The sequence below is a fragment of the Petaurus breviceps genome, unplaced genomic scaffold, assembly GCF_028583685.1.
Source record: "Petaurus breviceps papuanus isolate PSGF00001 unplaced genomic scaffold, PetGlider_PUasm1.0 490, whole genome shotgun sequence".
NCBI classification, from domain to species: Eukaryota; Metazoa; Chordata; class Mammalia; order Diprotodontia; family Petauridae; genus Petaurus; species Petaurus breviceps.
Window position 1 is genome coordinate 25,711,764 of NW_027186352.1, and position 13,416 is coordinate 25,725,179.

The window sequence follows — 13,416 nt, forward strand, 5'->3', positions numbered from 1 at the left end:
GGGGGGGGGGGGGGGGGGGCTAGGAGCTCCGTCGGGTCTGAGGGGCCTCGCTGCTCTCCCAGCTGCCCGGCAGCTCCCGGCGCGGGAGCCGTCTCCATCCTCCTTCTCCCTTCGGGGAAGGAGATGCCCGCCCAGGGCAAGTTTCATGCACAGACCTCGCTCCCTCCCTCTCGATTAGGAAAAAAAAAAAAACGAAAAGAAGGGAGCGGTCTGGAGGTGGGCGTGGGCCCCGGCCTCCCCAGCCCCCGGCTCCGGCCCGAAGGCACCTTCGGAGCCCTGCAAAGTCCCCTCAAGAAAAATGATCACTTACCCCACGTCCCGCCCGACTCTGACCGCGCTGAAACCGGCTGGGCCAAGGTCCCCTGGCTGACCACGGGCTCGACGGTGCCCCGGACGGGCCCCCGAGCCTCATGGCCGAGCGGGAGCCCCGCGAAGGAGCCCCAGGCAGGTTATGCAAATGCAGGAGGGCGCACACAATGAGGGGGGCTCGGGTTACCGCCCCGGCTCCGGGACCCCGACGCCCCCGCACGCGAGGGGAAGGAGGCAGCCGGGGCAGAGAGCGCGGGTCGCCGCGCCTGCTCGGCCTTCGCTCCTCTACTCACACGTGGGCGGCAGCGGCCTCGCCTGCAAGCCCGGGCGGCGGCCGCTCCGGGAGGGGGCTCGGCGGGAGGGGGCGGCGCGATACCGCCTCTCCAGGCTCGGAGAGCCCGAGCCCGAGCGCCCAGGGCAGAGCGCGCGGGGCGCTGGCAGGACGAGGGAGAGCCGCCGCACTCTGGCCGGGGCAGACCACGAGGGCCCTTCTAGAGGGGCCTTCCGAGGATGCTGGGTGCAGCCGCCCCACCTTGAAGAGGTCCGCACTCCCGGGAGGAGGGAGGCTCAGGCTCAGGCCGTCGGGACCAGCCAGACCGGGGACTGCCAGCCGACCCCGAGGAGGGTTCTTGGGGGAGCTGGGAGAGATTGGACGGATTCGCCCGGGCTGTTTGGGAGAGGGGAAATGAAGGGGACTCCGCGGGCGAAATCCGGACCTTTCCAATGTCTGAGCAGGTTCCCGGAAAACTGTCTCAAGCCTGCACAGGCTTTTCGGGCCGTTTGCCACCGAGTTGGGACTGGGTGCGACTCCTGCCCTCCATGGCACAGAGGAGCCCGCATGTGTGCCCTCTGTATGTGGGACAGCACGGGGTCCAGGTGGTCGGGCCTGGCCTCCCGAAAGCCCTTTATTGGAAGGAGCTCCGCAGAGGTTTGAAAAAGGTCTGGGTGCCTTCTGATTAACCAAATAAAAATAGCTTTATTCAGGACCACAGCGGGCATTTCTTAAATTCCTGCCCTGCCAAGAAGGCGCTGGGGGTGCAGAGACCAAGGTGCCAAGCAATCCCTGCCCCTGGGAGTTTGGCACAACCAACGGGTCAGGAAAAGGCCCCTCTCCAGTTTCATCCCCAGCTTTGGTGGATGGAAAGCAGTAGCTTTGCCTTCTCTCTGGAGGTACCTATACATTTAAAGAATAAATTAATGAATTATCAATAGAATGAATGCATGAATGAATGAATGAACAAAGGAATGGAAAAAAAATTACAAAATGCTAGCTATGTGCTGGGATTACAGATACAAGGACTCTAGCTAGACAAGTCTGTATCCTCCAAGAGATGGAGGCAGGAAAGAATGCAGGCTCATAGACTTAGAACTGGAAAGGGGTCCGGAGCTACTCCCCCTCCTTTTATATATAAGGAAACTGAGGCCCAGAGAGCTGTCCAAGGTCCAAGTAGTTTGAGGTGGAATCTGAACCCAGATATTGTGACTCCTCAGCCAGAGTTCTTTCTACTATACCTTTGTGCCTCCTATGAATGGAGGTGGAGGCAGCAGGCAGGAGTCCAGGAGAGAATGGAAAGAAGAATTCACTTAAATCTCTTTTGCACCTACTATGTGCAGGGAGCACCTTATTATGATGCATCTAAAGAATTCAATGGATGCTTCTCTCCTCTAAAGACGGACTTGTCAAAATGGCCCCTTAGAGGGACTGTCCAGGATTGGCTCAGGGTAATTCATGTATCTGCCGATTTCAATTCTTTCCCTTGAATTGAGAGGACTCAGAGGAGGATTCCCCACCGTGGTCACTCGGGACCCAGTCTGAATGCTAATGGCTTCCAACTTTTTTCTGGGATTCTTCTGTTTCTCCTGACATCCTGTAGTTCTCTGATGCCCGCAATCTATCATTATCAGAAGTGCCCTTTAACTGATAGCTCCCTGGCACTGGACTTCCTAAAACCAGTTAGAACTACCTGTGTTGTTTATTGAACTTTTATTTACATGGAGTTATGGAGAATTGAAAATTATATCATTCAACAATGGAAGTTGAATAAAACAAAATGTGATGAGGGTGAACAGACTCCAACATTTAACTAAACGATCAACAAGCATTGATTGGCTAGGCACTTGGGACACAAACCAAAAGTCTGAAACAATAATCCCTGCCCTTGTCTTTGGGGCTAGACAGTCAATCTATCAAACAAGCAACTTGAAAGTTATAGGGTCAAGGATTTCTTCAGGGAAATGTAGGCTTGAAGAAGAAGATGGGCTGATCAAGTGCTAAGGACTGAGGTGAACCAAGGTATTCTCCTTGCTGTGCTGGGAGTGAGCAGAAAAGGTCCTCTGGGCTTGTGGGAGAAATGGACGAGAGTTGTACCTAGGGTCCTAGGGTCCAGGTGTGGAGAAGGAGTGGTCACCTGCATCATTTCAGAGATTATCACAATGATTCGATCACAGATCCATATTAGGCTTGAAGAGACAGTATCCCTGATACTTAATGTGGTGCCTCCCCTCCACCAGCTGCAGAGTGAAATGTCTAATTCTTTAGACAATGCCAAAAAAAAAAAAAAAAGCCACTGAATCCTACCTTCAAGTAACAAAGCAGGAAATAACGTTTCCCACTTGACTGATACTCCTAAGTGGGGCAGGCAGAGTTAAAGCCCCAGCTCTCCCTTCCACATCTCTGCTTCTTCCAAGTCCTGGCTTCCTTCAGTAGTCAGTTGAAGAAGCCTATGCTGATGTCTCTGGCTAGATCATTTCTGCCCCACCCCCACTATTTTGAGTTGTTTTGCATTTACCTTGTAAGTGTGGAGCCCCATCCATCTCCCTGCCCCCCACCTCAGAATGGAGGTTCCTTGAAGGCAAAAGTGGTTTTTCATTTTTACCTTTGTATAACCAGCACATAGTACATAACAAGGCCTGAAAAAACAAATACTTGCTCAGACTTCCTTACTGAGTCTTTCATCTCCAGGTCCTTGTCTGTTAACGAGAGCTAAAACTGATAGCAATTACAACTTTAGGTTAGTCTTGAGTTGACCTTGAGACTTATTTGGGGGTAGAGAAGTAAGGTCATATGGTCCCTGGAGCAACCCCCTTCTATCACCTCCTCACCCCTGCCTTCATCTATAATCATTTAACATGCTCTAATCATCCAGGCATTGTAACTCAAGCTTTCCTTTGCAATCTAGCTGTCTCACCCATGCAGCTAATTCAAATAAGTAAAGGGAAAATGCTGGCAAGGTTTCAAAAGGCAGGAGAGAGAGTGTGCAGAAACGGTTATTGACATCAGCATTGGATCTCACCGACATCTATAATGAAATAACAATCTTGAGTTGTGGTTTCCAACCAGGAAATGCCAAAAAATGTTTAGGAAGAGTGGATATTGTCCCATTTCAAATGAATAAAGTATAAAAGTACCACCTTGCCAGAAAAAAAAAAACAGATAATGTCAAACCTACTGATTACTATGCTGCCATTTTAAAAAAGAGAAATCAGAATGAAAGAAGACTGGGTCTGGAGTCCAAGGCCCCAAATTCAAATCCTGTCTCTAAAGTTTACATAGTACCTGAGTGACTTTGGGCCAATTAATCAGTCTCCAGTTTCCTCACCTCAACTGGGGGTTCGGGCACAGATTGGGTGGCCTCTGAGGTCTATCACCACTCTGAACCCAAGATCCTATGAATAGATTGTCTATTACTATTGAATTCCAAAGCCTGTCAGGCTGCAGGTCGATAAGCATTGGCCCATTTAGTTAGAGGCTACACATAGATAATATATAGTGTCAAAAATGCGATTTTTAATGAAATCTTTGCATTTTCTTTTCCTTTCAGCATAAGGAAGTGGCCTTTATCATCTGAAAGAGGAAGGCTCCTCTACCCAGAGAACACTTGAACTTCTTTTGTGCAGAGTAAATGTCATTCGCTCCCTGGCATTGGCCCTGTGGCAAAATGCAAATCCCCTAGCTCACCATTTCAGCCCTTTCAGTTTGGCTCCACCCTGACTTTCCAAATGAATTCATGTGATTCCCCTTTACCTACTCTAGCCCCTAGCCAAATCCAGCTCATTGCTTTTCCCCAACTGTGTATTCGATCTTTCATTGCACAGTCTGTTCCCCATGTCAGCGATGTATGCTGTAGCCTCTATATGAAGCGATCCCTCTTCCCCACAGCCTCTTAGAATAGCTACTTTCCTTCAAGACCCATCTCTGATGCTATTTCCCATCAGAAGCCTTTATGGATCCCCTAGTCATCAATGTGGGCAGGTGGTGCCATAGGGCATAGAGCTCTAAACCTGGAGTAAGGAAGGCCTGGATTAAAATCCAGCCTCAGACACTCACTTGCAGTGTGACCCTGGGCAAGTCACTTATCCCTGTTTGCCTCTGTTTCCTCATCTGTAAAATGAGTTGGAGAAGAACATGGCAAACCATTCCAGTATTTCTGCCAAGAAAACTCCAAATGGGGTCCTGGAGAGTGGGACAAGACTGAAACAATTGAACCACAAGAAAGAACTAAAAAAAAAATGGTGAGGGATACACAAATCACGGTACATCAATGCAGTGTGCTATGACTAGGGTCACTTCAGAGAAGCATGGGAAGACTTACATGAACTGATGGAAGCGAAGTCAGCAGAGCCCAGAACGACCACAAAACTGAAATTGAATGTTGACAAATGATAAAGACTGAGCTTAGGGCACAGAATATCCAACACTAGATATCAGTGAGGTCTTTTTTGATGCATTGATTAGTTCTGCTGATTTTTTTTCTCTTCCTCTTTTTTCTTTTTAAGAATTCTTCATTAAAAGGGATGGATCTCTGAGAGAGAGGGGGCAAGGATACAGGGGTGAATATAAATATAAATAAAAACCAAAGCCATAAAAAATAACTATGTTTAAATAAATATGTTATCTAGATTTTAATTAAATATATAAGATAATAAATAAAAATATACTCAAACATCTCCAAAGATAGAATGGAACCAAGTTGTGAAGGGATTTAAATGGAAATATAAATATAAATAAATAAATAAAATTAAATATAAATTGGAATTTATATTAGACCCTAGAAGAAATAGAGAGTCACTGGGGTTTATTGAGTAGTTTATTGCACAAGTGAGTACTTCACACTTGATGAAAAGAAGTGGATCAATTCGATTGGCTAAAGTTCAGTGTTAGAGACAGCATTTCTTAGTCCAAATACTGACTTACTGAGGTAAACTGTGGTTATCCACTGTTAAAAACAAGCAGTCAATCACTGAAGAGATACATCAATTCAGACAAATTCAGACCTGCCCAATGTTTGGAAATAGGGAAGAAATACATAAGTACAGAAAAGCACCATCATTAATTATTCAGATAATTAATCAGATTTTCTATTTTTCACCTGGTGATTACAGTACTGTGCAAATTCAGTGTCAATCTCTGCTCCAAAGACAAAATTTTGCTATGGTCAAAATTCAGTTGGATTATTTATTCGGAAACTTTTGCTTTAGGAATCTATTCCCAACACAAAGCTAACAAGAGAATCTGGTTTTATTATCTCTTATTTTTTAGTCCAAGTCTATGGAATTTTATAGAGAATGGGTCTACTAGATTCATATAGTAGAATGTTTGAACCGGAAAAGACATGCTACAAATAGTAAAACTGAGTCCCATAGAGATAAAACAGAATGGTAATCTGGGGAATGCCTAAAATCACACAGCTGGAGCCTGGGGTAGGGTGGGGACAGAGGAGTGGTGAGAGAGATTTTGGAAAGACCTTGGCTTTGCCGCCCACTACGTTAGGCAAAGCGAGTCCAAAAGGCAGGGGGTTATCTATTCAGCAACCCCAAAGTGTTTCCTTTCTTGGGGGAGCCCCAGTCATAGAGTGGGATTGTAGTTAAGTGGCAGACCTGTGTTTAGAACCCAAGTCTCTTAACTATGTCTGTTGAACTTTCCTCCGCAAAAGGAAGGAGTCATCTGCATACATTTACACTGATGGCTGCATCCCAAAGATCTTTTTTAGTATAAGAAGCTCTAGTTCCAAGTTAACAAAGATCTACCTCGAGTTGTCTTAGCATCTTGTAAAGAAGCCAAAGTGCATTAAGAGAATCTTATTCCTTTGACTAGTAATCGGAAACGTCCATTCAGAAGTACAGCAGCTCAGGGACTGATCTCGGAAGGATGGAGATGCTATTGGATTTCAGCCACAAAGCCTTAGACAATAAAGGACTGAAGCCATGAAATCCGGGAGGGAAAATATACCAAAAATTCTTGTCCCCACTGCCCCCTTCACATACTTCTGTGAATCATTAAGACAGATCAATCCAATAGGAAGGGGACTGTTTATCCAACAGTTACATCATGTATTCCCCTTCTTGGGAGAGCCCAAATTGTGTTGTGTATGGAGGACTCTAGAAACCTGTTGGAATATGAGACAGAGACAGAGATAGACAAGCAGGGTGAAAGACAGAGAGAGACAGAGACAGAGACAGAGAGAGAGACAGAGACAGAGAGAGACAAAGACAGAGAGAAACAGGCAGGTTGAAAGAGAGAGAGACAGAGAGAGAGAGAAAATTGTGTTGGTTGTGTCTGGGCTGTGGAGAGTCCTTTATATGTTTTCTAAATTTGTTTATAGTCTCCCTGTGAGTCCTTTGTCATTCTGATGGGTGAGATAAAAGCTGTCCATTGCTTTATATGGTTTTTATTTTGAGGGCTTGCACTGGATCAATCAATCTACAAACATTTATTAGGCATATGCTATGTGCTGGCCACAAGGCAGCTCAATGTTTCAGTAGATGAGCCTGGAGTCAGGAAGACCTGAGTTCAAATGTGACCTCAGACACTCTCTGAGCAAATCACTTAATCTCTGTTTGCCTTAATCCACTGGAGAAGGAAATGGCAAACCATTCCAGTATGAAATTTCATATTCCAGCCAAGAAAACCCTACACAGGGAAACGAAGAATTGGACTGAACACCTACCTCAACAACAACAAAAACAATAATGTGCCAGTCACTAAGTAAAGCTCTAGGGATACAAAAAGACAGTCCCTGGCTTCAAGGAGCTTACAGTCGAATCGAGGAGACAATGTACAAACAAATATATACAAAGCAAGCTTTCTAGAGAATAAACAAGAAATTCTTAACAGAGGGAAGGCATTGGAATTGAGAGGAGTGAGGACAGGCTTCCTGTGAAAGGTAGGATTTGAGCTGGGATTCAGAGGAAGCCAGGTGGTGAGTAGTTAGAGTGAAGGAGGGAGAGCACTGGAGGGCATGTGCTGGGAGGATGCAGCCAGAGGCAGTCCCCCAAGAGACAGAATGCCTAGTTTGTGGAAGGTGTGTCACTGGATCAGAGAGAACATTCTAGGAATAAGGAGTAAGAAGAACAGAAAGGTAGGAGAGGCTAGGTGATGAAGGGCTTTGAATGTCAAACGGAGCATAGGAGTCGCCATTGTTGAGATCTTCATCATCATCTATCTTCTTCTCTCTGAAGTTGCTTTGGTGACCAACCACCTGCTTCATCTGTTAGCCCTCTCAGCTTTTAGACCCAATGGAATTCAGAGATCTGCACTGTGGCACCAGATTTCTGCCTTACTCAGTGGTCGTGCATCGGTTCTCACCTACACTCAGTGTGTTCCCTATATACAGGGTTGTCAAGCCCTGGGGTGCTACCCACTGCTCTCAGATAGATGAGGTCTGACTGCTTCTTCTCAGTGGCCAACTCAGATTCTCATTCTACTTAACAAGGACCTCCATCGTCCTCCTGTAGAAAGTCCTGCATCTTGGCACAAGGCTGCGTAATCTGTTTTGTGTCTCTGAACCCTTTGGCAAACTGCTGAAGTCCTATCTTCAGAGACCCGGCTCAGGGTGGTCCCCAGGCTCTTAAGGTTCAATACTGGCCCAAAATGAGACACTTGTAAGTCATTCAAAATCATTGACAAAGGAGATTGACTTAGCAATAGCAGGGAAAGTATACACAACAAGGTCATCCAATAAGGCCACCTCAAACCATTCAGCCAATCAAAACTCTCTTACCTACGTTACCCATTAACCTCCAAGACCCAGGACCCCAACTTCTAGTCTCCAACTCACTCCTTTAGCCCTCACACAATCACTCAACCAACTAACATTTATTAAGTGACTATTGTGCCAGGCACAGAGCTAGGTATTGAGGATAAAAAGACAAAAATTAGACTAATCCCTGCCCTGGAGGGACTGCCATTCCGTGGAGAAAGTCGACTTCTACACACATGGGAGTGGCAGTGTTCAGAGGCATCCAGCTTGTTCCCTTTGCCCCTCACCCTGCTCCTGATTCTTGGCCTGGATGGGTTTCCTCAGATGTATTAATGCCCCCACCGGAGACAGCTTCTGGGAAAATACCACAATGTGACGCGGTTCCCTCTAACTCTTGCTGAGGGGAATTCTCTCCCTCAGTTACTTCTGTCATCTGGAATCCCAATAAGAAAAACATCTACTAGCAATTGCTAGAGGTTAGTACTGTTTATACAAAATAAAACAAAGAAACTTTGCCCCAACTCCAGTCATCAGACCCCCCCCCATAAAAGACTGAGGGGGCAAATCAGACACATGATTACTGCTTTGGAGTCTGCAGTCTGGAGAGGAGGGGGGGTTCGGTGACACAGCTGCCCTTCCAAGCAGCCTTGCCCCCCCAGGCTGGGCCCCTGGCTTTGAGGGGTCACCTTCTACTCCTCTCCCCTTGGCTTCCTGCAGCTGCCATCTCTCCACCTCCAGGACCTTTCTGCTCATCCTGTCAGGAACTGGGTCCCTTTTTAGTCTTTTCCTAGATTCAATGAAAACTGACTTTTAAAGACCCCTTGTCATTCTTCACCCTACCCAGATGCTCCCTTTTTGATTTCAGGTACCTCATAAAAGGATCATTGGACACGGCTCCATTTTACTCTGAATTTAGTTCTTCATTATCAACTGTCTCCTGGTCTGTGATTAGGTAGACCCTTCCATGGATATATAGGAGATAGATGCAGAGTGATGGGGGGTGGGGACTATCTCCTGATGATGAGGACATCTTTTCTCATAGCTGTGGTTGATAAGGAAGCCTGCCATGCTGACCACACACTTCACACATGCCCCATTGGGAGGGCTCAGAGACCCCAGTGGGTGAATCGGATTCATACCAACCACCAGCAAAAAGGGCAAGGGAGTCTGGCACTTTCTGTGAAAGCCTGCCAGCTAGCCAGAGTAGGAGGTAAGATCAGCTACATCAGGAGGGGGAGGAAGCAGGCCTGGGGCTGAGGAGGAAAAGGCCTGAGGTTTTAAGGAGAGTGTGAGGAAGAATTAACACTAATAGCCCACGTTTCTCCGGTGCTTGGAGACTTATAAATCACTTTCCCTGTTGGGCACAGAGTAGGTGTTTAATAAATGCTTGTTGACTGGTGAGTGAGGTAGGCAGAAGAATGGCTAAGGGACATGTGCCCCAGGATCAGGAGGCTCAGATCATGTGCATTATCTCCATTTTACAGATGAGGAAACCGATCATCTCTTCAAGATCCCACAGCTAGTAAGCAGAGGAGCAGAGAAGTTGAACAGTAGCATTCTGAGTCAACAAAAGCTAGGGAGGCAGCCTGGTACTCGGGGTAACCTTGGACAAGACAATTAACCCCTGTAGGACTCAGTCTTTCCATCTTTAAAATGGAGGTGATGGTACTAGTTCTACTTTCCGCAAAGGGCTATTGTATTTTGAAATGTAAAAATTGCTCTGTTGTTATTCAGTTGTGCCCAACTCTCCATGACCCCATTTGGGGTTTTCTTGGCAGAAATACTAGAGTGGTTTGCCACTTCCTTCTTTGGCTCATTTGACAAATGAGGAAACTGAGGTAAACAGGGTTAAGTGACTTTTCCGGGGTCACATAGCTTGTAAGTGTCTGAAGCCAGATTTAGAACTTGGGAAGATGAGTCTTCCTGACTCCAGGCAAGGCACTCTAACCACTGCACCATCTGGTTGCCCCTAGGGTCTAGGAACAAACATTCAAGGGGCTTCTGGAGACTTCCCGGGTCTAAGTGAATCTGAATCATTGAGCTCCAAGATAGGGGTAATTAGTATTTCAATTTCCAAGCAGTGTGATGAAGAAAGACCCTAGACCTAGGACTGGAAGAAATAGTTCTAGTCCAGGCCCTGACACATCCAATCAGTGAGACCATAGGAAATCTATCTAACCTATCTGAGCCTCAATTTCCTCATCTGCGAAATTTTGGGAAGGGATTGTAATGAAGAAAGGGTTTTAGAATTCCAGCCATTATCAATGAACAAGGTATTTTATTCCTAGCTATCCATCCTCCCCCTAAATACCACCTTTGTTTTGTTGGCTCTAAGGTGTGTGTGTGTGTGTGTGTGTGTGTGTGTGTGTGTGTGTGTGTGCGTGTGTGATTACGGCTTTGGGGTCTGCAGTCTGGAGAGGATGCACAGACAGTCCCTGGATGCCTGTGGAGGGTTTGGAGGCAAGAAGGCTTGGAGCTTTGGGATTGGTGCATTTATAGCTCCTGGCGTTAGTAACAATCCTGTCTCGGGGGTCAGGTTCCCATTTGAATGAACTCAATTAGCTAGAATGTGTGCCTGCCTGAAGTGTGGTTGTGCTCCGGAGTTGGGTACTGATATGAGGCCACTCCTGGCTAATACAGCAATTTCAATCAACAACCTTGTAGGCACACAATCAGAAACACCCCAGGGACTTGGCTACTTTCAACCTCTTGAAATTATAAAGTTTGTTTTTAAATATAATTACTCTCATAACAGCATAGGTTAACCTTACTTGGTCTACAGAGAACATTCTTTCTAGAGAGAAGAAAGACGGACATGAATTTACCATCTTGGCTTACATTTATCACAACCGTGGAATCCCTAGACCACCTGAACCCCTCCCCTAACACCACCTGCTATAAGCAGATCCTCCAAGAAGCTAAGGCCAGAAAAGCCCAGCAGCTCTGGAACTTGTGTTCTCTGATCTGTGCCGTGGCAGGGACCAGACAAGTGAATTCTAAGGTCTCTCCCACAAATTCTCTGACCTCCATTTTGACTCTGGGAACCCCTCTGATTCATCTGAGAGATGTCCTGAGGTATCACCCAAATCTGTGCCAGCTGTTGTCCCCATAAGGAGAGGGGGAAGTTGGAGATCATACCAGAGCTGACGCGGGGAAAGGACAAGGTGGGTGACTGCCCAGGGAACGTCACAGGAGGGTTTTCATATGACTTTTAAAACGTGATCAGGTCTGTGATCTCAACAACTCGGGCCCTCCCTTCAGTGGCACCATCCCTCCATGCCTTATCATCCCATGGAACCATGTCTGTGTCCTTTATAAAACTTCCACAGGAGCCCACCCAACCTGCAGGGGAAGCCTCTTGGCTACCACAGTTTAGGTCCTCATCTTTCCCCCTAATATTGTGCTTTGTATATATTTTTTATTTCCTTATCTGAGTTCATGCTGTTCCTTCCCCACCCCCACCCCCCGCCCCCTGAGTAAAATGTGAGCTTCTTGATGGTAAAGATTGTTTTTGGTTTGTCTTTGTACCCACAGAGCTTAGCCCAGAGCCTGGCACATAGTAGAAATTTAATAAATCTTTGTTGGGTGAATAAACAACAGGATGAAGAATACCAGATGGGAAAGAAAGACAGTCTCCCTTTTTTTTGTGTGTCTGAGCAAGTTCACTGAACAGAGAGGATCAGTCTTAGTTCCTGGGTCTATTCTCTGGGTCTCAGATAAAATCAATCACCTTTAAGACACTATACACAGAAAGTCTCTTGTTACCACTAGAGGAGAAAAAATACACACCCATTTTTAGAGAATCTGGAGGCTTACAAAATGCCTTTTGCATGGCCAGCCTGTGGGGTAGGGATTTTGAGGATTATTACTCTAATTTTATGGGTGAACAAAACCAAGTCTCAGAGAGGTGAAGTGATTTTTCCATGGACTGTTTCAAGAGCCTCCAAATTCAACAGCTGCCCAGCTCCTATTTTGTCCAGGAGAAAATTCTTAGCCACTAAAGCCTCTCCTGATCTGGCTGCAGATTCTCTATCCTGATGGATTTCATGCACACTCCCCAGTCCAGTCAAACTGGCCCACTTGCATTGCCCAAATGGGGCCTCTGGACCTTTGCCCATGAAGTCTGTCCCCTAAGCCTAGAATGGACTCCCCTTTATTCTTAGAATCCTTGGAAACCTCTCCTGTCCCCACCCCTCCCCACCCCTCTTGTTAACGATCTTGTCTTTCCCTGGTACTTCCTTACCTTATCGTCTCCCCCTCCCCCATAGGAGACCCTAAGCTCATACAAGGTGGGTTTTATTTTTCATTTTATCGTTGTATGCCTAGCACTTTGCACATAATAGACCCTTAATACATGCTTACTGGACAGAACCCATCTCTTTGTAGCTGCAAAGCCCTTTCCTAGGAATGTTAGCCTGAGGCTCCTGGTGTCTGATGGAAGGATGCCTCATGGTTATCATGGGCCTCCCAGCTGCTGGGCCACTCTGAGGACTTGTGTCAGCCCCGGTTTGAGGAGGTACACAGACCCCACCCTTGTCCTGTACAAGATCACTCATTTTCGTTTGGTTTATGTCGGTTACTTTGGTCTTTTGTCCTTGTCAAAGGGAACTCTGAACTTGCCCTGCATCTGGAGCAGCAGCTTGGAGCTGTCTGTCCATTTGTATGAGGGAGGGTCATCAGTGGAAATATATCCATCTCAGCCCACTTCCTCCTGGGCTGACAGCGACTGGTGGGTTATTACTCCTAGGACCATTAGATTTTCCTTGGGGGCAGCCAGAGACCAGAAGTTTGCTCTAGACAAATTGTGGTCAGTCCAACTCTGGTAAGGACCAGAATTTGATAATGTCATCAGTAAGGTGATGCTATAGAAATAAAGAATAAAGGGGGGGGGTGGGTAGAGAAGGAGAGTGGAAGATAGAGAAACAGACAGGCAAGAAGAAAGGAGGTGGGGAGAGAGCAAGAACTAGAGTGAGAGTGAGAGTGAGAGAGAGAGAGAGAGAGAGAGAGAGAGAGAGAGAGAGAGAGAGAGAGAGAGAAGAGAGAGAGAGATAGGAAGAGGGAAAGAGAGAGGGAGATGGAAAGAGAGAGGGAGAAGGAAAGAGAGAGGGAGAGAGAAAGAGAGAGGAAG

At 46.6% G+C, this 13,416-nt stretch overlaps 1 protein-coding gene across 1 annotated transcript in view; it reads right to left on the reverse strand.

Moving 5' to 3' along the window:
• The window catches only part of EGR2 (early growth response 2), a 7,221-nt gene extending 6,682 nt beyond the window's left edge, over positions 1-539 (reverse strand). Inside the window, exon 1 of the mRNA XM_069101860.1 lies at positions 311-539. Coding sequence (XP_068957961.1) covers positions 311-412 — 102 coding nt within the window. The 5' untranslated portion in view covers positions 413-539. The remainder of the gene's footprint in view (positions 1-310) is intronic.
• Positions 540-13,416: the final 12,877 nt, after the last annotated feature.